This window comes from Peromyscus californicus, unplaced genomic scaffold, assembly GCF_007827085.1.
Source record: "Peromyscus californicus insignis strain IS unplaced genomic scaffold, ASM782708v3 Scaffold_5__1_contigs__length_169319896, whole genome shotgun sequence".
In the NCBI taxonomy this organism is placed as follows: Eukaryota; Metazoa; Chordata; class Mammalia; order Rodentia; family Cricetidae; genus Peromyscus; species Peromyscus californicus.
The window spans coordinates 15,544,256-15,569,040 of record NW_026294573.1 but is presented as its reverse complement, the minus strand read 5'-3'; the positions used below and the strand labels follow the sequence as shown (position 1 = coordinate 15,569,040).

The 24,785-nt window shown below is 48.0% G+C and overlaps 1 protein-coding gene across 1 annotated transcript; it reads left to right on the top strand.

Annotated features, from left to right (window-relative positions):
* Positions 1 to 11,175: 11,175 nt before the first annotated feature.
* On the top strand, positions 11,176 to 24,183 carry LOC128096205 (group IID secretory phospholipase A2-like). The gene is made up of 4 exons (XM_052715461.1): positions 11,176 to 11,231; positions 11,341 to 11,435; positions 21,129 to 21,273; positions 21,869 to 24,183. Exons 1-4 carry the CDS (start codon positions 11,176 to 11,178, stop codon positions 22,020 to 22,022), a joined length of 450 nt encoding a protein of 149 aa, XP_052571421.1. The 3' UTR covers positions 22,023 to 24,183.
* Positions 24,184 to 24,785: the final 602 nt, after the last annotated feature.

Sequence of the window (24,785 nt, the reverse complement as noted above, 5' to 3'; positions counted from 1 at the left end):
AAGCCACTGTGTCCCCTAAAATTCTAGTGGAGGTGCAAGTTAGGCAGGTCTTCAGACAGGCTGGATCCTCCCCGGGGAGGGGCGGGCTCCTCCACTCCCACCTTCTTCTTCCAAGCTCCAAGTGCTCAATAGTGAATAATAAACTGGTCCACCCAGAAATTCCACTTGCAAGAGAGCAACCCCAGATACAAACCTAAGCTGTTCCCAAAGATGGATGCAAAGAGGCACTGTGGAGGGGGTGTGTGTGTGAATTTATGACGTTTGTGTTTATGGACAGTCAAGTGCGTGCGGGGCCACTCACTTTAATTTAATCACCCCTTTAAAAGTACTCTTTGCAAATACAGATACATTCTGACACACTGGGCTAAAGTGCTCCAGAGGCTTTGCCATGTGAGTTTTGAGGGAACACCATTCTGGCCAGAAGGAGGATGTACAGGAGTTCCTACATGACATTATCTGAGGAAATGCTGAATTTGTCCTCTGGAGTTATATCCATTCTGATACCAAAGCCGATAACAGCACTACAAAGGAAGAGTACAGACCAGTCACCTCCTGAACACAGATGGAGTCTCTAATAATATACCAACAAAAAGTAAACCATAGCCAAGCGGGCTTCATCCGAGGAACGAAGGGTTGGTTTTTACACCAAGAGTACACCCCACGTGTATTATACCACATTAACAAATTTCAAAAGAAAAAGTCTAAGATATCTCAGATGCAATCAAGCCATCCAGGAGTCACCATGGGAAAAAATTCAGCATTCATTCTTGGCAACAAAAATTTAAAAAGTCAGAAAACTGAAAACTAAGTTCAACTTGACCGATAAACCACAGCCAAAGTCACATCTGAGGCTGAAAAACCTGAATGCCCCCTGCTGGGAAGGAAGCAAGGATATCTACCCACTGGGTCTGTTCAGCATTGCACTGGGGTTTTGGGAGGAGGAGCAGCAGTGGGGGCATTTAGTACAGTCAGGTAAAGAGGGCAAGGGAGGGAGAGGCAAACAAAGAAGTCAAGCACACTAAAGCTGCAAAGGATGCATCCGTCCCTGAACCTGATGACACATATGCCTAATCCCAGCACTCAGGAGGCAGAAGCAGGCAGATCCCCGAGAGTGTGAGGTCAGCCTGCACTACAAGGAGAGACACTGCCTCAAAGAATAAACAGATAACCACCAATAACAACAACAAAAGAATGCTTCTATTAGCATCAGCGGAACAGTCCACCTGAGGATTCCTGCCTGACCATTGCCACCACCAGTCATGTGCCCATGGTCCTGCCCTGTCACAGTAGTGCCTTCACTTGGCTGAAGTTGACATCTGATGACAGGAAGGAGCAGGTTTATAAACTGGCTAAGAAGGGCCCTGACTCCCTCACCAATCACTGTGACCTTGAAGGACTCACGAGACATAGCACCGTATGCATTGTGGTACATTCAGAGAGACCTGGGCCCAGCCGGGCATGACAAGTGGTGTCTGCCTATAGACCCAACACTCAGGAGGCAAAGACAGGAAGATCAAAAGTTCAAGGGCAGCCAGAGCTACGGAGTGAGACTGGGTCTCAAAAACAAAAGAAAAATGCATGCCTGGGTGGGAGGAACTCCTACCATTAGGATGAGAGCATGAAGCTCAGAATAGTCCTGAATGATAAAGAGATGAACCCATCCATCCACCTAGTACCACTTGAGTCCTCCCCCATCCCAGGGAAGATGAATCACCTACAACTTTGCCTCAGCTGTACAAACTTCTCTGTGCTCAAGCAATGCAATCACTGTTCAATATTTTTTTTTAAAGAGTTATTTATTTATTATGTATACAGTATTCTGCCTGCATGTATCCCTTCAGGCCAGAAGAGGGCACCAGATCTCATTACAAGTGGTTGTGAGCCACCATGTGGTTGCTGGGAATTGAACTCAGGACCTCTGGAAGAGCAGTCAGTGCTCTTAACCTCTGAGCCATCTCTCCAGCCCAGACTGTTTAATATTTTAAAAGAAGAGGTGGCTTGCACTGTGATCTCAGCGCTTAGGAGGGGGAAACAGGGGGAAGGTTGAGTGTTCAGGGCCAGCCTGACCGGTGGTGAGTTCCCAAACAGAGAACACTCAACCAGGGAATGTAAGACCCGGTCACAAAACAAACATACAGCAAAACCCTGTAGAATCTACACATGTTAAATTCATACACTGAGTTTAGCCAATTCGCAGAATAGAACATGGAAATTCAAAAATAACAACAGTTGTTACATCTACATGCTGGAAATGAATGTTTAGAAACTGACAACCTAAAAATATTTATAAAAATACCAAAATTATCAAATATCTATGGATGAAACTGATAAAGAAATGAAAAATGTGCACACTGAAAACTAAAATAATGTCCAGCGGGCTCAAAGAAGACCAAAATAAACCCAAAATAAGCCGTGGGCTAGTCCACAGCGGTGAATCAGGAGTCTCGGTGTCTCTGAGAAGCCAGTTCCTCCTGGGCTCCATGCAATCAATGTAAGTGTACTCACAACCAAAAGCAGACTTTTCTTACAGGGTTCAGCAAGCTCCTCCTAAAATTCATACAGAAATTACCAGGGCTGCGGATATTCCTGTCAACTATAAAAAGGAAAATAAAGGAAAGAAAGAGTAAAAATAGAAGAAGAATTTTAAACCTTACGGCTCACCGTATACCAAATTTAAATAGATTTTAAGTAGGGGGTTGGGGTATGTAATTCAGTTGCCAGAGCACTTGCTGAGTAGGTACGAAGGCCTGGGTTTCATTCTCGGCACCACATAAACCTGGTATAGTGGTATATACCCAGAATCCTAGCACTGTGGAGGTGTGAGATCAGAAGTTCAAGGTCATCCTCAGCTACATCCTGAATTTCAGGCAGGCTTGGGCTATATGAGACCCTGTCTCAAAAAAGAAAATAAAAATAAACAGAATGGATCATATTTCAACCAGGGCGCTGACACAGTGAGTAGAGAAAAAGCACTCTTTTCAACAAGTCTAGAGGGGCGAGCTGGACAGCTCCCATCAAAAGAGTGAGGCCCAACCTCTCCCTCATGCCGCCCACAAAACTTAGCTCACAGTGGGGGCTGGGGAGATGGCTCAGCAGTAAAGGGCGCCTGAGGCTCTTGTGAAGGAACCTAAGTTTGATTCCCAGCACCTGAGTCTACTCAGTTAGTTAACTGGGACTGAGGGGAGGGAGTTTGTGGCAGAGTCAAGCAGGGAGTGACTGCTGTTGGTGGAGTTTCATTTAGGGAATTCCAAAATTAAATCATGGTCATGGTTACATAAATGTGAATTTTAAGAAATTGAAGCTGGGCTTGGTAGCAGGCACCTAACATCCCAAACACTTAGGAAGTAGAGGTAGGAAGATCTAGGGTTTGAAGCCCTGGGCTACATGAGGCCCTGCTTTAAAAAAAAAAAAAAGAAAGAAAGAAGGAAGGAAGGAAAAAGAAAACTGAGTTAAGGGCTGGAGACATAGTTCAGCTGGTAGAATGTTTGCCTAGTATGCATGAAACCCTGAGTTCAGTTCACCACACCAACTGAGATGATGGCAGGCATCTGCAATCTTGATACTTGGAAGCTTGTAGTATAACTCCAGTGTAACTCCAGGGCATCCAACGCCCTCTTCTGGCCTCTGAGGGCACTGCACTCATGTGTACATACCCACACATTCACGTAATGAAAAATTAAAATAAATCTTTTTTTAAAAGGTTAACTCAAAACCAGAAACCTAAATGTAAAGTATAAAACCTTAGGAGACAGCCAGGTATGGTGGTGTGTGGTTGTGATCTCCGCACTGGGGAACCAAAGACAGGAGGCCAGCCAGTGAGTGGAGGCTAGCCTGGGCTGCACAGCAAGACCCTGCCTCAAACAAGCAAACAAAATCAGCAAAATCTGGTAGTGTGGGGATAAATCTCTGTGGTATTGGAATAGGCAACAGTTTCCTAAATATTGTTGCAAGAACACAGGAGACATAAAAACAAAAAAAATTGAATCTCATCCGCATTTGAAACTCTGCTGCAAACTATACCAACAAGAAAGTTAAAGGGTACCCCACAGAGTGGAAGAAAATCATGTGAGGACGCTCACACGCCAGCAGGGAAGCGATAACAACCCAGTTTCCAAATGACAAAGAACTCGAACAGTTCTCCAGATAAGAAAAACTGATGACCAATAAGCATATGGAAAGGTACTTAACATCATTAGTCACCAGAGAAATACAAACTGAGGCCACCCAGAGGAGACACCTCACACCCACTAAGCCAACTGTGATGAATAAGAGAGCTGAGAAGACTGACACCCGGGAGCCCTGCATGGCTTTGGAAACAGTCTGACCTTTCCTCAAAGCCTTAGGTGTGGAGCTTTCCATATAAGTGAAGCAGAAGCTCCGTTCCGGGCGTCTACACCCAAAAGAAACAAGAACAGGTGTCCACGGGAGCTGTGTACACTGTTCACAGTCACAGTGTGCAGGATAACCAAGAGTGAGGGAGAGATGCCCATCCATGGACCAGTGGACTAGCTACCCTGGGACATATTATCCAATCACTGGAAGCGCTACAGAGGCTGCAGTCTACAGCTTGGCCAGTAGATGCTTTCCACACAAGCATGAAGACCCGAGTCAGATCCAGACACTCACAGAAAAGCCGGGCACAGTGGTGTGTGCCTGTAACTCCAGCCCATGACAGGAAGGCCCATGGGTCTTACCGGTCAGTGAGTGTAGCTAAGCTCTGGGTTCACTGAGAGACCTTCTCTTGAGAAATTAAGTAGAGAGGGAGTGAGGAGGACACAATGCTGACCTCTAACACACACACACACACACACACACACACACACCTATATACACACACCTATATACACACACACAAATGTATATACGTACATACAAGCACACATACACGGACACACCAAACAAAAGAAGGAATCCAGTGTCAGTAAATGCCACAGTATGGGTGAAACGAATGTCAGGTAGGAGAAGTAGCCACTGAAGGCAATATGATTCATTCACCTCCAGATCTGAAGCAGGCAATAGAGATAGAAACTAGGGCTGAGGGGAGGGAGTGTGTGCCAGAGCAGAGCAGGGAGTGACTGCTGTTGGTGGAGTTTCATTTGGGGGTGTCTAAAATTAGATCATGTCATGGTTAGTTACATAAATATGATTATAAAAAAATTGAAGCTGGCCACCTTAGCATGCATCTACAACCCCAAACACTTGGGAAATAGAAGTAGGAAGATCAAGGGTTTGAGGCCAGCCTGGGCTACATGAGACGCTGCTCAGAAAACAAAAAGAAAATTGAATTAAGGACTGGAGATGTAGCTCAGTTGGTAGAGTGCCTAGCATCCATGAAGCCCCGAGTTCAATTCCCATAAACCAAGGATGGTGATGGCCTGCATCTTCAACATTGAGAAGCTCAAGGCCATCCTCTCCTACATCTTGAGTTTGGGGCCAGTCTTGGCCATGTGAGAGCTTATCTCAAAAACAAAATTAATAAATTATATACATGAAAGAACATTATATATATATTCAACAAGCTGCCTCTGAAGATGGATCGTTTTGTTTGGCCTCAAGGAAGGAAGTCTCAATACATCTCACAATGTGAAAGAACCATAAGGATTAATCTCATAATGAAATACTTGAGCTGTCAATTATAGAGACAAACACTGTGGAGTCTTGCTTCCGGGAGTGATCAAATTCACAGAAGCCGACAAGGAGAGCAGTGCTTTCCAGGGGCCGGGAGGGGAGTGCGAACTCTCGCTGCTCACTGGGAGCAGAGTTTCAGTTTTGCAAGATGGAATTTCTGTGGGCGGATGGTGGAGACAGTTGAGCAATACCATGAGTGTACTGATGGCCAGGATGCCGCACAGTTGAAATGGTTATGATGGGAGATTTGTTGATGTACGCATTTTATATATGTTAAAGAAATAAATACTTCTGGAAATGGTGTTGTCAGCCTACATGTAAGATTTAGCTTAGGGAATTTCTAAAGGCAAATGGGTGGGCACAGTGAAGTCCTCCTGTTAGCTCACTACTTGGGAGTTGGAGGCTTAAGGATCAAGAACTCAAGGCCAGCCTGGGCTACATGATACCCTGTCTCAGAAAAAACAAAAACATAGACTAACAAAAGTAAAAACCAGGGGATGGAGAGATGGGTCAGTGGTTAAAAAGCACTTTTTGTTCTTTGCAGAGGACCCGGGTTCAATCCCTAGCACCCACATGGCAGCTCACAACCTCTGTAACTCCAGTCCCAGGGCATCCAGTGCCCTCACATGGCCACATGGGCACTACGCACACATGCTGCACACACATGTGGACAAACATCACACACATAAAATAAGTGAAAATGGAAAAAAAGAAACACAGTTCATACAGAGACCCTGGGCTTGGGTCCCCAAACCCACATCAGATGACTCACAAACACCTGTAGCTCCAATTCCAGGGGATTTGATGACATGCATGTGCACACACAGACACACAGACACACAATTGAAAATAAGAGAAATACTTTGTTTTTCGAGACAGGACTTCTCTGTGCAGCCTTGGTTATCCTTGGACTCGTTCTGTAGACCAGACTGGCCTCGAACTCACAGAGATCAGATCTTTAAGACAAATGCACACAGCAGAGGAAATCATCGTGATCTGGTGTTTGGTAGAACCCTTGATATAACATGGAAAGCACAACACATCAGAGAAAATATCCAGCACACTGGACTTCACGGGCCCTTGACTTCTCATCCTTTTCAAGATCCTCTCAAGAAAATGGGAGAACTTGGGGTGTAGCTGGATAGTAGAGCATTCTCACACTCTTGACACCCCAACTGAATCTGCAGCATGGAGAAAAAGAGGGGAAGAGGAGAGAGGGGGGCAGGAGGTGGGGGAGAGAGGAGACCATTAAAAATGAACAAAAATTTCATTTCACCAAAAAAGATGTATCAATAGTAAATTAGCATGTGGGGAAGGTGCTGAGAATTGTTTGGTACTCTCTCCTCCTCCTCCTCTCCCTCCTCCTTCTCCTCCTCTTCCCCCTCTCCCTCCTCCTCCTCCTCCTCCTCTCCCTCCTCCTCTTTTCCCTCTCTGTTCTGAGAGAGATTCCTACAGGCCACACACAACAAGGCACTTCTAAGTAACATCCTCCCTCAGTCCAGATATTTTCTTGAAATGATAATAACCCAGTCATTCCATTCCTAGATGCTTTCCCAAGAGACATGAAAACATTTGTCCAAACAACCAAAAGTCTATAGACTGGTAACTATTATCTAGTCATCTAGGAATTCCATATATCTGCACCAGGAAATATTACTCAGCACTGAAAAGCAGCATGCAGCAGCCAAACTGAGTCTCTGGATAATTATGCAGAGTAAAATGAGACAAGACATGTCAATACTGTGTTATTCCGTTTCTGTGCAATTCCCCAGAAAATGGGAAATCATCTGTACTGATAAGCAGATGAGTGTTGCCTGGAAGCCAAGTGGGGTAGTGAGGAGCCTTTCGGGGGTGATGGGTATGATGTTCACTGCCTTCGTTGTGACGGTCATTTCACAGATTCATGCAGGCATCACTTGGCAAACTGCACATTCTAAAAAAGATTTTCTTTCTAACTATGTGCGTATGTGTGGGGTTTGTGTGTGTGAGTGCAGTGCTCACAGAGGCCATAAAAGAATCCCCCTGAGGTGGAGTTACAGACTGGTTGCTGGGAACCCAACTCAGATCCTCTACAAGAGCCACAAGTACTCTAACCACTGGCAATCTCTCCAGCCCTAAATTGGATGCTTTAAACCTAGCCAGACCTTGCTACCCTTGGTGGGGGTGGAGATTGGGTCAGGACCCATTGCCAATACCAAAACCTGTAGATACTCAATTCCACTTTACTTTCATAAAATGGCTTAGCTTGCATATAATCTGCACAACTCTGCCCATCTCCTTTAGATCACTTTAAATTAGCTCCAGAAGCTGGTCATGGGGGTACACATCTATAATCCTTGTCCTCAGGAGGCAGAGGCAGGAGAATCACAGCCAGTCCTAGTTCAGCCTTGGCTACATAGTGAGGCTCTGCCTCAAAAAATCCAAAAATAAACAAATCCCTTAATAAATAACCTTTAGATCATGTATAATGTAAATAGCTTTGTGTCTGTGTGTCTGTATATGTGTGTGTCTGTCTGTCTTATATACATGTCTGAGGTTTAAGAACCCTGGCGCATTCTGCTGAGGACATCAGACCACTGGAACACACACTCCAGAGGGAATGAAAATCGGCAGCCTTTGAAGACAGTGTGGCAGTTTCCTATAAAGGAAACACATACTCACAGTACTGCACGGTCATTCTGCTCCCTGGCGTTTACAGAGAGCAGAGCATGTGCATGTGTTTAGTCCAGAGCCTTCCTCACAAGTGTCCCCCGAAGCCTCGCTCACCTTGTGACAACCAAACGAGAAGCCGTCTAAACACCTGTCACTTGAAGAAAGGACAAAAGGTACATCTGTTTGACAAACCCACAAGATGCTACTCAGAGACACAGTTCACAACCCACCCATACATGCAACATCATGGCTGTACTTCAAAAACATTATATGATCCCAAGGGAAGGCGGGCAGAGACAAGGTCCCCAAACTGGATGATTCCATCTGCCTGAAACTCCAGAGACTCATCTAAGCAGGGGCAGGTGACACAAGCCTTTAGTCCTCACTACTTGAGAGGTTGAGGCAAGAGGATCACAGATTCAAAATCTGCCCGAGTGACAGCCAGTTCAAACCTGGCCCGGGCAACAGAGTAGGACTGGAGGACTGAGGGCTACAGAGGCAGTAGAGTGCTCTGGCTTTAATCCCCTGTGACACACACACACACACACACACACACACACACACACACACACACACACACACACACACACACACCTTGTGCCTCCTTGTGCTGGGGTTACAGGCACACTGAGAATTTTACAGCGCAACCCATCTATAAAGATGGGAGATGGGTTAGTGGTTGTCTTGGATTTGAGGAGGGAGCGGAATTGACTTCTCAGAGACTGGAGGGAGATTTTGGCAGGGGTGTGTTGAGGGTGGGGGGGTGGAGATGGGTTGGGGCAGAGAATAGGGGGAGCAGGGAAGAATGGGTTTGGGGGAAGGTTAATGAAAACGGCAATGATTAAGAAGTTCTCCAGGTGTGTGTCTTCATCTCAATTAGCCAAACTGCTAGTGGATACATTTTATGTTATACAAATTATACTTCAATAAAGGGCTGGGTGGGTGTAGCTCAGTAAATCAAGTGTGTATCATGCAAAAAGCTCTGAATTCAATGCCCAGCACTACATGACACCGGTCCTGATGGGCATTCCTGTAATCCCAGCACTTGAAAGGTGGAGTCAGGAGGATGAGAAATTCAAGTCATCCTCAGTTGCTTAACAAGTTTGAGGTCAACAAGGATAAATAAAAGCCTGTCTCAGAAAAAATTTAAAAAGAATGAATGAAAGAAATTATACCTAAATTTTAAACTTATTTTTCAAAAAACATTTGTATTTCTATAACTGACCAAATGACTCTGGAGGAAGGCAGTCAGTCTCAAAGGTCATCATCCCCATTTTGTGGAGTAGAAACTGAGGCAGGGAGCTAGCTATGTGTTCATCTCAGCCCTGCACAGGCAGCTCCCTAAGGGCCTGGCTGCCCCAGACCTGCTGCTCTGCGGGGACTGTGTTGTGCCTTGTGATGGGGACAGATAAAAAAGACAATAATCTACCAGCACCAAACTCCTCCAGGAGGACCCCCTTACATTTACACTGTTTTCTTGGGGTTCCCCAATGCCTATATGGGTTTTCTAGGGCTACCATTACAACGTATCATGGGATGACACAGAGCAAGAAAGGGCACATACATGCATGTGTGCGCATGCAGAGGCCAGAGGTTGCTCTCTCCTTAGTCTTTGAGATAGGGTCTCTCGCTGAACCCCAGAACTCATCAATTCCACTACGTGGTCTAGCCAGCGAGCCCCTGGGATCCTCTCTGCCATCCCCCGCCCTGTGCTGGGATTACACGTGTGCCACCATGACTGGCTTTTTCTGTGGGCGCTGGGGATTCAAACACAGGCTTTCTCTAGGCCTTGTGAGGCAAACATTTTACTGAGCTGATCATCTCCCCAAGCCTAGGAATTTATTTTTTTGCAGGTGTGGAAGCTGGAAGTCTGAGCTAAAAGGAAGGTAGGGATTGGTCCTTCTGAGGCCTCTCTCCAGGTTGTGCCTCTTTCCTGGGCCCTCATGTGATCATTCTCCTCTGTCCTTTTAGGTGTTTTATTTCGAGGAAGGGTCCAGCTGCTGGCTTGGGACTTGCTAGGTAGACCAGGCTAGCCTGGAACTTGTGATCCTCCTACCTCATCCTCTCAGGTGCTGGGATCACAGCCTCACACCATCATACCCATCTCCTGGTAATCTCTCTTCTAGAAGGACACAGCCAGCAGGCAAACTGTCCTGTGAGAAGTGAATGATGCTGGCACTGACAGAACCCCAGGAAAGTAATAAAAATACAGATGGGCTTCCTGGAGGAAGGGGAAGTTTGTGCATGCCAGAGGGCTGTCATTTCCCATAGACTTAATAGCATGTCCCTCTGTATTAATCTTGCCTCTGGGTCATAGGTCACTGCGGGATTTGATTATTAATTTTAAACTATTGCCCTTGCCTTCTTGTCCTACTTGCGTAAATTGGCATCCTCTGTGCATCCTTGAATAAACAAACAAAGCCTTGTTGCCATTACTTCCCTAAGGAGCCACCAGCTGTCTGCAAGTAGTACAGGTCCTAGCTTGACAGCGTCTGGTCACTCTGGGGACACTGTAAGACCTTAGAAGACAAGGACACAGTGGGTGCTCAGGAAGTATCTGCTGACCACATTCGTTTTCTTGGGAAATTTCAAAGTATCCCCTTTGCTTCCCACAGGCCAACCCTGACAGGCACATTAGCAGCTCTGGTTCTCAGGTACTTGCTGTTTGCCGGGCACATTGTCCACTGTTCTCAGCCCACGGCACAGAATCCTCAGGATGGCTTCCCCAACTGACTGCTATCATTTCCCTTTGCCCCACTTCAAAAAATGAGCAAGAAGGGAGTCACCCCAGGGCCTCCTGCTTATGGTCAGGCCCTGAGGAAGCCAGCAGGGGCTGGGCAGGGGCTGCAAACAAGCAAGAACCCCCCAGCTATGCCCACCTTCCAGCTTCCGGCTATGGGGAATGCTCGGGACTTTGAAAGAGTTTGGGTTTTGTTGTTGTTGTTGTTGTTGTTGTTGTTATTTATTTGTGTGTGGGATGAGCATGCACGTACCACATCTCCATGCATGTGGAGATCTAAGGACGGCTTTCAGGAGTCAGTCCTCTCCTCCACCTTGCAGGACTCTCTTCTTGCTCCTTCTGTTGCCCGGTGTACCCATGCCCCCTGGCTTGCAAGCTTCTGGCCGATTCCCCTGTCTTCATCTCCCATCTCTCTGTAAGAGCACTGGGATCACAGATGAGTACTGCAGAATCTGACTTTATTATGTTGTTTTTGGGAATCAAACTCAGGCTACTAGGTTTGCAAGGCTAGAGATTTTACCCACTAAGCCATCCCCCCCCCCCCCCCCCCCCCCCCCCCCCCCCCCCCGCAAAGAGCATCTTGGGTCACCCTGGATGAACCGAGAAGTCGAAGTGGAAATCCCCTTGCATATGACCAACTCTCATCTAGAAATGAGGATCTCTGGGCCTGGGTGTCACAGCCCTTTCCATGGGTCAGTCCCAAGCCTCATTCCTGGAAGTCGGGGGGGCGGGGCACCACGTGTCACCCAGTAATTTACCAACTATTGCATGCCAGTCATTCCACCTGTAGCCTTCCCTACAGAGTCCCCCTGGACCCCACTGTTCACACAGGAAATTTGAGGCTCTGAGAAATGTAGCAGCATCATTAAGATGGCTGTGTGAAGCTGTCTGATGATGGAGCGGCAACTGTTCAGAAGTCAGGACATCCGGCCATCTAAAAGGTTCCCTGAAGCTCTCCCCCCCCCCCCCGCCCGTGTGTGTGTGTGTGTGTGTGTGTGTGTGTGTGTGTGTGCGTGCGTGCGTGCGCGCGTGCGTGTGGAGGCTCACCCATTAGGCGAGGCTGGCTGTCCAGTGAGTCCCAGGGATCTATCTGTCTCCATCTTCCCAGCACTGGGATTACAAACGCAGCCACCACACTTGGTTTTTATGCAGGTGCTGGAAATCCAAACTCAGGCCCTCACGCTCCTCTGCCGATTGATCCCTCTCCCCAGAAACCACCCCCCATTTGTTTTTCAGTCACTGTTACTATTCAGATGTACAGGAAACACATGTGCGAGAAAGAGCAAAAACTAATTGTTCTGAGTTTTGGCAGTGTGAACACGCACATAACCAAGCAGTAAAGACACACACCCACAACACCTCCAAGCACCTCTGGTAACCCCTTGAGAAGTCACCACACATACCTGTGGGTCACTGTCATCCTGGTTTGTGCAAGTACAGATTACCCGGACAGTTCTGGAATACCATAGAGTTGGAGTCTCCCCGGAGTTACCCTCTTTCCTGTCCTTACGTATGGGAGGCTCATCGGGTTCCCGTGTGTCATGGTTCACTGACCTGGTATCTTAGCGAGTGACTGGGCTGACACACACCCGTGCATTCTGCAGCGACATCCATGAGGGTGACTCCTGTGTCTAACCCACTTCCTGGGGTTCTGCTTGGTATGGATGGATAAGGCCATCACACTCCCACCAAAGACAAGCTCAGCCTCCCTCATCTGATCTCTGCCCCACCCCGGGGAGCCCAGCTGCAGTGTCCTCTACGGTGTTGGCACCTGCTGTGTCTCTGAGTGGCACTTCTGACACTGTACCAGAGGCTTTTTTGTTGGGGACAGATCTAGTCAGTGGGACTGTCTGGCAGATGGAGCTATGCTGGGAATTCCTGGAGGGAAAGACTCTAATCCTGGCTGGAGGACATGACTTGACCCCATGGAAGGGTCTTAGGAGATGGTCCCTTTACGCTGCTGCAGTGAATGGAGGTAGCAGCATCCAGGCTCTGCTGGCTCTTCCTGTTTCCACCCCAGTGCATGCTGGGAGGCTCAGGAGGCTCCTCCATGTCATGACACATGCCTATTTGCATCACACTCCTGTGAGACATGTTGAACCATGCTCTACACCTACAGTAAGGGGGCCCTAGCAGACTTGTGTGCTAACTCCAACTCTGCCGTGTACTTTTTGGGTGACTGTGCATAGTTCTTAACCTCTCTGAGTCTCAGTTTTCCCTGTCTATGAAATGGGAATAATAGTCTCTCTTTCCTGGTGTGGTTATGAGAGTTAAATTAGGTAACAACACAGTGCTTGGTGAAAAGGAAGGCCTGGACAACGGTAACTTTTTCTATTCTTTTTCATTTTGTATGTGCATGTGTGTTACAAGTTCATGTATGCATGCACATGCCTGTGCATGTGTGTGGAAGCCAGAGTTTGACATTGGGTAGCTTCCTTGATCACTCTCTATCAGTTCTTTTGAGATAGCATCTCTCACTGAACCTGGAGCTCTCCATTTTGAACAAGACTGGCCAGCCAACAAGCCCAGAGCTCCTTCTGCCCCCACCCCCCCAGAGCTGGCATTACAGGCATGCAGCACTATGTCTGGCTTTTTCACATGGGCGTTTGGGGGTTGAACTCAAATTCCCACGCTTGCATGGCAATCCCTTTAATGATTAAGCCATCTCACAGTTCCCATGGTAACTACTGTAGTAGAGTCTTGTCTCTGACATCCAAGGTCCTGCCTCTTCCCTTCCATGCACCAGCTGCAGAGTGTGCTGGCCAACAGGCTAACAGTCTTAGTAAGAATCTTCCCAGCTGTGACCAGGGAAGCAAGCTATGGACTTCCTGACGGTGTCCAGAAGCACCCAAGGGCACTTCGTCTGGAGCAGGAGCGGTGGGAGGAGTTGCTAAAATCACACAGATTTTCACTGAAACCTTCATACCTTCTGATTCTCTTGACTCACTTCTCAAACTGTACTCTAGAGAAACCATCAAACAACAGAAAAAGTCAACGAAGTGATCCAGACGGTAGGACCCAGGTTTATAACTAAACCCTGTCTGCTTCTGGAGATAAAAGAAAGCTTAAACAGAGTGAAAAACAGAAGGTGTAAAAAAAATAGACCCAGATCAATTTATACATAGAGGAAAATACATTGAACTAAGACAGACATCAGATAAGATTAACAGTAGATTAGCAGCACAGAAGAGGGGCTTAGCTGTTTATTCTGGGTACCTTAAGCAGTGAGAATAAGGATGAAGATGATGCTGATGAGGAGGATAGACTCAGATAACATTTATTTACCTCTAGCTGTGGATCAAAGCCTGTTCATGTCCCAGATTAGTTTATTTGTTGTGACTGTAACGAAAGACCCGAGGCTAGACCCTTTATAATGAGTGTAGCTCCCACTTCGGAAGACTAAAAGTCGAAGACTAGGTGGCTCTGTGGATTCTTTTGTGGTGACGGCCTTCTTGGTCACACCTCAGTCATTGGTGCTGTGAAGGAGTGTGGAGCAGTTCCTGTGAGAGGGAGAGCTAACTCAGCGAGATGGGCAACCAGAGACAGGGAGGGGTGATAATGGCCTTCCACGAGGCTTCGCCTCTTTTTTGTTTTGGTTTTTCAAATAGGTCTTGCTATACAGCCCATGCTAGCCCAGATCCTGTTATATAGACTAGACTGGCCTCAAACTTACATTAAGCCTCCTGCCTCTGCCTCCCTAGTACGGAGATTACAGGTGTACACCATGATGGCCAGCCCCACCTTTTAAAGGCCCCCTGGATTCTCAATATCTCCATAAGAGGGCCAAGCATGAGCTGACGGGATGCTTTCTAGACCACACACAAACATGGACTGTGTGCCTTACAACATTCCTATCCGTGGGTACCGTCCTCAAGCTGTCTCACACAGGAGTAATAGAAGGAGCAGAGCGGACCGACTGCTCCAGGTTGACCTGCTGGGACAATGGGAAGGCCAGGCTCTTTCACCCATTCTGCATTGAATCAGTCCCATCTCCTGAGCCCGGCCGGGCAAGGCTCGCTGTCGAGGCATCCTTCACTGGGTGGCTGCATGTGGTATGCTTTGGTCATCTTACCACAGCAGGGAGGAACCCTTGGCCCTGGTTCGCAAGTGAGGACACCAAACCTCCTGGCGGCAAAATCTGTTCCCAGTGCCCCAGAGCTGGCAAAAGAAAGAGGCAGAACCCGAGCGCGGCCTCTCTGCCAGGTGTGCCCCGACTCTGCTAAGTGTATCAGGGGCAGCAGTGAGGCAGGAGTTTTGAATGTCTGTCTGTGGCCTTCTGGGACCAACAGAGAGCTTCTGGACCCAGCTACTGTGCCTCCTGCCCAAGACAGGTCAGATTGGGAGGTGGCCGCAGGCCCTATCCAGAACCTGATCTAGAAGGTCGCTTTCGGTTAAAGAGACACGTGGGCAGGAACTCAGGCCTAGTAATGAGCAGGTGGAGACCTGCCAAGAGCCAGCCAGTCACAGAAAATGCTGGAGGCCCTGGGCATGTCTACAGCCTCCACAGGGGTGATAGTTTCACAGGAGCACTCATCCCCACACCCATCAAGTTTCTTATAATTTATTGAGTGCCAATCACCCCTCCACTAAGTGACGTATGCAATAAGAATATGCCAGAAGCCTCTAGTTTGTCTGCTGTTGAGTATTTTTCTCCTTTTTAAAAATTATTGTTGAGTGAGGGCCTTTTGTTTTATTTTGTTGTTCTGCTTTCGAGATAATTTTTGGTGGCCCAGTACTTGTGAGCTCTCTCTGCAATCCAGACTGGCTTTGAACTTGCAGCCACCCTCCTGCCTCAGCAACCCAAGTGCTAGGATGAACTGTATAAGCCACCATGCCCAGCTAATTACTTCGACTGTACATGGCTTTATCACAAATGAATATTACTTGGTTGATTGAGTCTAGAAACAAAGGGGCTGGGCGGCGGAGGCACATGCGTTTAATCCCAGCACTCGGGAGGCAGAGTCAGGCGGATCTCTGTGAGTTCGAGGCCAGCCTGGTCTACAGAGCGAGATCCAGGACAGGCTCCAAAGCTACACAGAGAAGTCCTGTCTCGAAAAAGCCAAAAAAAAAAAAAAAAAAAAAAAAAAAAAGAAAGAAAAAGAAAAAGAAAGAAAAGAAAAGAAACCAAGGGGCAGCCAGTAGGGTGGTTTGTAATCCTAGCATTCATGAGGGCGAGACAGAGGGGCCACAACTTTGAAACCAGAGTGGGTCACAGTGAGACTCTGTCTAAAACAAAGGAAAGAAGAAAGAAGCAGATGGTGGTAGTGGTGGTGGTAGTGGGGGGAGGGGGGGAACGGAATCTGCTGTCACAATTTTTTTTTCTTTTTGAATGAATTGATTGGCCAGGAGAGAGAAGGTCAGTCTGGGCATTATGGCCCCAGCAGTCACCCATGAAAATGGACGAGCCCATCTCTGCCGTTGATGGACAAGGTCCTGGGTGTGTACTTCAGGCAACAGCTCCGCCCTCGTTGACTAGGTCCCTGCCATTTGTCACATTGGGGCTCTCTCGAGTAAATTGGGGCAGATCATCTGCAGGCTAAGTTGTCAACACAGGTCAGTGGCCTTCTAATTGTGGGTGTCCTTTGAGTCAGCAAGCAACATGAGGCAACAGTTGGGCATCAGCTGGGATGTCGGGACATCTCTTTCACTGAACTTGAATGGTAAAAAATGATCAGGCAGAGGCAGGTGGATCTTTGTGAGTTCGAGGCCAGCCTGGTCTAGAGATCGAGATCCAGGAAAGGCGCAAAGCTGAACAGAGAAACCCTGTCTCGAAAAACCAAAAAAAAAAAAAAATGATCAGCAACCCGTGTGTCCATCTGTAAGAGACTCATCATACAGACAGTGGTAAAGTAGGTAAAGTGAGAAATCGTGAGGCTGCCTCCCCAAACCACTGCTAAAGAACTCTTAACAACACAGAGACGTGTTCAGCTAATGTCAATAAGTGGAAGAAAAGACTGAGGTGGGGCTGGGTTCAGTTGGCAGAGTGCTGGCCTCGGATGCATGAGGCCCTGGGTCCCCAGCCTGGCACCACACAGACTGGACATGATGGTACACGGCTGTAGTTCTAGAACTTGGGAGGTGGGGGAGGACCGGAAATTCAAGGTCATCTTTGACTAAACGAAGAGTTTGTAGCCAGCCTGGGTTACATGAGGCTTTTGGTGGTGGGGGGGGGGGCGGGGGGGAAGGTTGGGAACTAACTACAAAGTACCACGTATAACATTTTCCTAGTTTGGTAAAGTGAAAGTACAGAGGCAGAAAAATAAAAGTCTATATGTAATAGACGGATGGTAGGTAAGTAGATAGAGTGATAGATGTTAGAATGATAGATGATAGATTAGAAAGATGATAAATGTTTGATTGGCAATAGATAGATGATAGATTGCATACATAGCAGATGATAAATTATTGGTATTTATGACATGATTTTTGTATTAGGTGGATATCATTTATGATATTAGATGGACAATAGATTATTGATGACTGATAGATACATAGATATGTAAATACATAGATAAAACGCAGTACCACAAGGACATAAACCAAAATGCTAATCATGTTTCCTGTTTTCCCAGATGATCCTACATTTCAGGTTGTGTGTTTTTCAAATCTTGGGCTGTGGGGCTGGGGTTGTGGCTTAGGGATAGAGTGCTTCCCTAGCTTGTTGGAGACCTTGGGTTCCATCCCCTAGACTTTGAAGGTGCTTGCTGAATCCCCCATTCTAGGTACATGTTTCCTTTTTTATCAAAAATCTGGTGGGGATCCCAATACATTAAATAAAAAAGTACAGCCCCAGAGTCATAGAAAAGAGGAAGCGGGAGGCACGTGGGCCGATTCCCCAGGAGCTGAGAAAGACTGGGTAGGATGGGTTGGGGGACCTAATATAAGGGACTGCCTACGTGGCGGGGGACTTCTAACGACTGCCTGACTCGCTCTGTGCTGGAACCATGAGACTTGCCCTGCTGTGTGGGCTGCTGCTGCTGGCTGGTGAGTGGGGACAGGTGTGAGGCTGGGGAGGAAGCAGGATTGAAGGTAGATCCCAGGTGTTTCACCCTAGCGAGACTGGGCTACTCTGATCCTCGGGACACTAGCACTCCAGTCCCCAACACTTCCACCACTAGCAAGGAGTCATCAAAAGCTGCCAGGCACCTAGGACCATGCCTTCTGGTCTGAGCCAGAGAACTAGGGGAGATTGAACTGTGTGGCATTCTGGGAAGAGGATCCCTCTCCCATTGGCAGGAAAGGGATCCGGGGACAGTTTCTACTCACTCTTTTGAAGATCAGATGTAAAAGCATGGCTGCTTGCACATTGGCTTCCATTTTCTTAATTCATCTCCAAATACATGATTTTATAAAAGGTCTTTCATTTTTTTAAAAAAGCGATTTTATAGCCAGGAGGTGAGGCACACGCCTCCAGTCACAGCACTAGGGAGGCAGAGGCAGGCATATCTCTGACTTTGAGACTAGCCTTGTCTATAGAGAGAGTTCCAGGATAGCCAGGGCTACACAGAGAAACCCTGTCTCAAAAAAAAAAAAAGAAAAGAAAAGAAAAGAAAGTGAGTTTATGTTGTCTTGGGGACCCCCGCACCCTTGAGAGGGACACTTGCCCAGGGTGACAGTGAAACCCATTCACAAGCATGCCATGGGGCTTCCCAAATTTGTCCTTCAACACAGAGACAATGTAATGCAGATCTTCAACTGGAGCTTCCCAAATGTATCCTTCAGCAGAGAGACAATGTAATGCAGAGGCATTACAGATCTTCAGCTGGTGCCCAAGGTAGATTCTGTTTTTGCAGTTAGTTGTTTTGGGGTTCTTCATCGTGGAATCTGAGACTTTCTCTAATTCCAGATGGCAATTCTACATGATTCCTGGGGACCTAGGGTCATTTATCAGTGAAGTCAAGGATTAGCTAGGCCTCCCTCTAACACCCCTTAGCCAGGAACACTGTGCCACACACAGACTCACCCACAGAGAGGACACCACCACCCACACAATAACCAGTCATTCCTAATCACAACCCAGGGCCACCTGCTTAGGACCTCCTCTTTGTCCACTGCACAAATGCCTTCCAATGCCCCATTTCTCACACCAGAGTCCTCCAGCATGGGCCTCGGCTCTCCTTAATATTTACGCTGGGCCTGAAGGAACTCAGTGAGATGCCAGGCCAGGACCGGACTGCTTGGTCCCATCTCCCCTAAGCCTCGTGGCTGCACCTGACCTGCATCCCCTGCATTCCTTGTCTGTTTCTCCCAGGTTTTCCCTGAATTCATCGATTCCATATATTTTACTTCTCCTAATTTAACATAATGTGTTCCTCTCTCCCAATAAAGCAGATTTCCCTTAAGATCAATTCTAGCCAGCAGCTACGAGACCTGAAATGAACAGCATTGATTTCTAAATCACACCGCCTCCCCAGAGACCTACTAGGCCGCTATAAAGCGAAGATTTCTCCAGAGAGGAAGGGCTGGCTGTGGGAGGGAGGGTGAGTCAGACCTCCTTTTCTCATTCCAAATGGGAAATCAATACCCAGAGATAGAGAAGCCAGACAACATCGGTTTTGACTCTGGCTTGATTTTCTTCCTTCTGTGACCTTGAGTAAGTCAGGGGGCCTCCATTTGCTCGTTTGTAAAATGGGGGTTACAAATGGAATTCCTGGGCTTGGGGGACAGCCCAGTTGGTAGAGAACTTGCCTTGAAAACATACAAACCTGAGTTTGACCTTCAGAACCCGAGTGGGAAATGCCAGATGTGGTGGCATGTGCTTGTAATCCCAGGACTGGACGGCCAGAGACAGGAGGATTGCTGGCCTCATCGGCTTGCCAGTCTAGCCTAATTGGTGAGCTTCGGGCTAATGATAGGCCTCATCTCAAAGGCAAGTGGACAACGTTCCCAAACATAATATATTATGCTGACCTCTGTTCTCTCTACTCAGATATGCATGTGCCCAGACACTCATAAACACACACAGACACACATACATAAAAAAAAATTGGAATTCTGGCCAGGTACACTTTTAATACCAGCAAAAGAGGCAGAGGCAGGCAGATCTCTGAGAGTTTAAGGCCAGTCTGATCTACATAATGAATTCTAGGTCAGCCAGAGCTATATAGTGAGACTCTGTCTCAAAAAAAAAAAAATGGAATTTCTAGCTGGGCATGGTGGCACAGATTGTAATCCAAGCACTTAGCAGGTAGAGGCAAGAGGGTCAGGAATTCAAGGTCAGCCTCAGCTACTCAGCAAGTTCTGGACCAGTCTGTGCTGAGACCTTGTCTCAACCCTCCTTGCCAAAATAAAGGATTCCAGCACACACACACACACACACACACACACACACACACACACCCATGTACCAACTTTGATTTTCACAGAAGCGCCATAATCATGTAAGATGATAGCATGAGAAGAAATTGAGTGAGGAGGAACTGAGAGCCCTCTGGACCATTGCTGCCGCTTTTCTGTACATCTGAAACTTTATTTATTTAAAAAGGGATGGCGGGGCTAGAAAGATGGCTCAGGGTTAAGAGCATGTGCTACTCTTGTAGAGGGCCCAAGCTTGATTCACAGCACCCACATTATGCTGCTCACAAGCACCTGTAACTACAGATCCAGGTGATTCTATGCTGTCTTCTGGTCTCTGAAGGCACCTGCACTTATGTGCCCACGCATACACACACACACACACACACACACACACACACACACACACACAGAGAGAGAGAGAGACAGAGAGACAGAGAGAGAGACAGAGACAGAGACAGAGACAGAGAGAGAAATAATAATAATAAACCTTTAAAAAGGGATGGAACCGGGAAATGAATACCTGAAAGACCTGTTACTAAGGACTGAGTTCCAGTCGCTGTATTTTTTTATTTTACCTCCTCAGTTCTGGGCACAGAACTCAGGGTTCACACCCGTTAGGCTTGCACTCAATCACCAGGCTACACTACCCTAGCCAACACTTTTTAAATACCAGGAGCAGTGGCCACTATTTGATAACACTGTCATCTCAAGTCCCTTGCTGGGCCCAGCACTGTTGAGCCCCCACACTGCTCGGGGACCCTGGCACCCCCATGAACTTTGCCCCTTTCCTTCTTGTTTGGATGTTTGGCAGGTATGACTCCAACCCAGGGAGGGCTCCTGGACCTGAACAAGATGGTCAGACACATGACTGGGAAGATAGCCTTCTTCAACTACTGGCCCTATGGCTGTCACTGTGGACTTGGTGGCAAAGGAGAACCCAAAGATGCCACAGACTGGTAAACTCCCCTCCCTGACCTACTTCCGGCTCTCCTTCCTTCTGTGTTCACTGACCCATTAGAAAACTCATTTTGATGAGCGTGTACTATGTGCTAGGAACTCTGCTAAGTGCTAGTATAGTCCCAGTCCTCTTGGAACTGGCCTTCTAGCAGGTTCCCCAGAATGCCTTGAAGTCCCGACATCTCCCTAACCTGGGTCTAATATCCCACACTCCTTGTTACCATTACACACGGTATTCTGAAGCCCAAACTCTTTGCCTTTTCTCATTTGATTTTCACAACCATTTTGAGGGTCAGACTCCTCAGACAGAGGAGTCATGTGACCTTTGCCAAGTGTCTCAAGCCCCAGAATTATGTTTCTTCATCTGTGAAATGGGAATGATACCAGTACCTCTATCATGGGATAGTCATGGTATTAAGGGAGAGTATGTGAGTGGAACAGGCGTCTGGTGTATGGGAGCCCTTGACTAGCAGCAGCTCTCATGACCTCAAGGGGACTCAGATGTCTTCGATCGTCCCTGGTGGGCATGTGGGGGGAGCAGGCAGTGACCAGAGTTGACTAGTGACTCCTACAAGTGTCTGCCTCTCTCCATAGGTGCTGTCAAAGACATGATTGCTGCTATGCTCACCTCAAGACTGATGGATGCAGGATCTTTACAGACACTTACAAATACAGCATTTCCCAGGGCAATATCCAGTGCTGTGAGTATCAGGGTTTGAGGGCCAAGGCTGCAAAAGCGAAGTCCTAGCCCTCCCTGCCTCCAAAGACCCAGTGGTATTACATCAAACACTCACACCTGGTGCTGTTCCTCTCTCATGGGCAATTGGGGACGGGCAGGAATGGGGTGGGGGTATGGAAAGGACCAGGGGACACCTCACCCTTTTGGTATCCAGAAAGAAGGCCCTCATTGACTAGCTGTGTGTTTAACACTGTTTAACCTCTCTGGAATTCAATGTCCTCCTCGGAAATCTGTCAAACCGAGCCAACAGGGAAACCTTCAGGGGATGCTAGCCACCCCCATTCTCATGGGAGAACACACAGGTATCCCCAATATGGCCTTCCCTTTTACCTCTGTTGGACCTCGTAACAGCTCACCTTAAGGTTAATGGAACTGTGGACGCTAACACAGATGTTCACCTTGTGGGGACACCCGTTGGCTACCTCGGCTTTGGGAAGGAGCAGTGATCTGAGCTGGGATGACCCCTTGACACTGCCTGGTCCTCTTGCAGGCCTGCGTCTCCCATGCTTCTGCTTGGTGCTGTTTCTTTGGCCGTTCTGTGGTCCTCCACCACCTGCCTTCCCACCTGTCCATTTGGTTTGGCTTTCCCCCTCCAGGACCAGCCTCTCAGTAGCTGCTCAATGACAGTGTAGTGAATGGATGTGATGATAGGTAAAGGAGCGAGATGGAGGACATGCACACTGTCCAATCAGAGAGGCCGTTTGGGGGTGTGGGGGGGTGTCACCAAAGATGAGCAGGAACTCTGTGTTGCTTTCAGGACCCCCTCGACACCCCGCAGGCAGTCTCAGGAAGGGACAGATACTGAGCCATTCCCTGTTTCTCTCACCCACAGCTGACAGAGGGAGCTGGTGTGAGAAGGAGTTGTGTGCTTGTGACAAGGAGGTGGCCTTGTGCCTGAAGCAAAATCTGAACAGCTACAACAAGCGCCTGCGTTACTACTGGCGGCCCCGCTGCAAGGGCAAGAGTCCTACATGCTAGGAGAGCCCACTGTCCGTCTCCTGGATTCCATCCTGTTCCAGGGCATCTGGAGGACTGAAGTCCCCCAGGATTGCTGCCCGACGCCCCAGAGTCTAGTCTCCTGGACCAGCTGGCTTTTCAAGCCCTCCTTGCAAAAGGGCTGGCCTTGAGGACTGGGGAAGCTACGATCTTGTTGCTCCATGTGCTGGGGCCTGGCCTGCTGTTTCTTGTCTATTTGTACTATCTCTGGAACCTCCTGCTGCAATGTAGGCTGGGGGACTCCTCCTCTGGAAGCCTCTCTGGGTTGGCCCTTCTCTCCAGTTCTAAGGGCTTCTTTGTGCTGGATGTCTGGTGGCATAACTCCCCACGTGTCACCTGAGGCCAGAGTGGTGAGATGTCCCAGGGGCTCATCTCTTCCCAGGACCGATGTCCTCCCCTGGTTCCCTGCAAAGTTTCTCCAAAGAGCCCTCTCAATAAACCACTGGCACAAGAACCTCTGACTCCTATCCCACCTCTAGGGAGACACATGGCAGGCAGGTAACAGGAGAGTCCACTGTCTTCATGTTCTTCCTGCCTCCCAGAACCATGGACCTAATTACAAAATGCAGAGCCGATGCTATAGCCCAGGAAAGTGTGTGTTCATCAGTGGCAGAGTCAGGAGACGGCATCTGTGGAAGATCAGCCTCCCGTCTGAACAAGGATGAGGGTCCTTTTAAAAGGGAGAGAGCAGCTAGGTTTGAGGGGTGCCTCCACTGGGTAGGTAGCCTTTTTGGCTCAAACCGATTCAGCCTGCCTCTGTCCCTACTGCTACTGAGATTGCAGAACTTGGCAAAAGGGATCATCTGGCGGGGTCTGAGCTGGTATTTGACTGGTAACAGTGGTTTCAGAGAACATCTGTCATGCTTGTGTGATTAGCTGTGTTTCCAGCCACGGGGCTCAGGGCACCTAGAGCCACCCACACCCTCCAGCCTGTGACACACGGCAACACATGACAGAGCAGTCTTCCCAAAACCCCAGTGAGGCAGAGTACAAAGAATTCCCAGCTACAGGCTCTGGGTTCAAGTTCCCACCATCAAAATACCCACTCTAATGGAGGACCGTGAGAGTAGGAAGCTGTGTGTGCTGGGGACAGGGCCTACAGTGCACTAAAAACTGCCACTTTATTTATTTATTAAAGTCTAGTAAAAAAAAATTCAGGCTTGACATGATAGTATCAAAGGCTGAGACAAGAAGGTGGCTTGGGAAGCCACGGCAGTACCGTGGTGGGGTTCTCCGGGCCCCAGCCTCTACTAGGCCTGAGTTTCTGTTTAGGTCTCAGTTTCTGATTAGGCAGGTGAGGGAGATGTTGCACACCAGGCATGATTCGGCACTTACAGCCTCAGCCGATCAGAAATGTAATAGTGTGGCTGCTGCTCGCTTGGCCAATCATGTTTCGGATGACCTAATCCCCTCCTGGTTGTCCATAAAAGGAGCCTTCGAGCTTCTCTGGGGGGAGTCATTGGCATGTTGTTGTGTGGCTGATCCCTGCATGCAGGAATTCTTTTCTTAAAAGATAAACACTCTGGCTTTTGCATACGTCAATGGTGGTCTTTTGTGGGGTCATCTGCAGACCCTAACAGGCTAGTTCAAAGCCGTGACTAAACACACTATCGAGGGACTCCCTGGTTCCTTGTGTGCAAGGTAGAAAGGACAACAGGAAGGGGATGCGATCAATGTGAGCTCAGCAATGTTGGTGTCCACACAACTCCAAGCACAGTGCCTGAGGGCATGCAGGGAGCCCTGGGTTCTGTTCCCAGCAGTGCATAAGAGAGATGG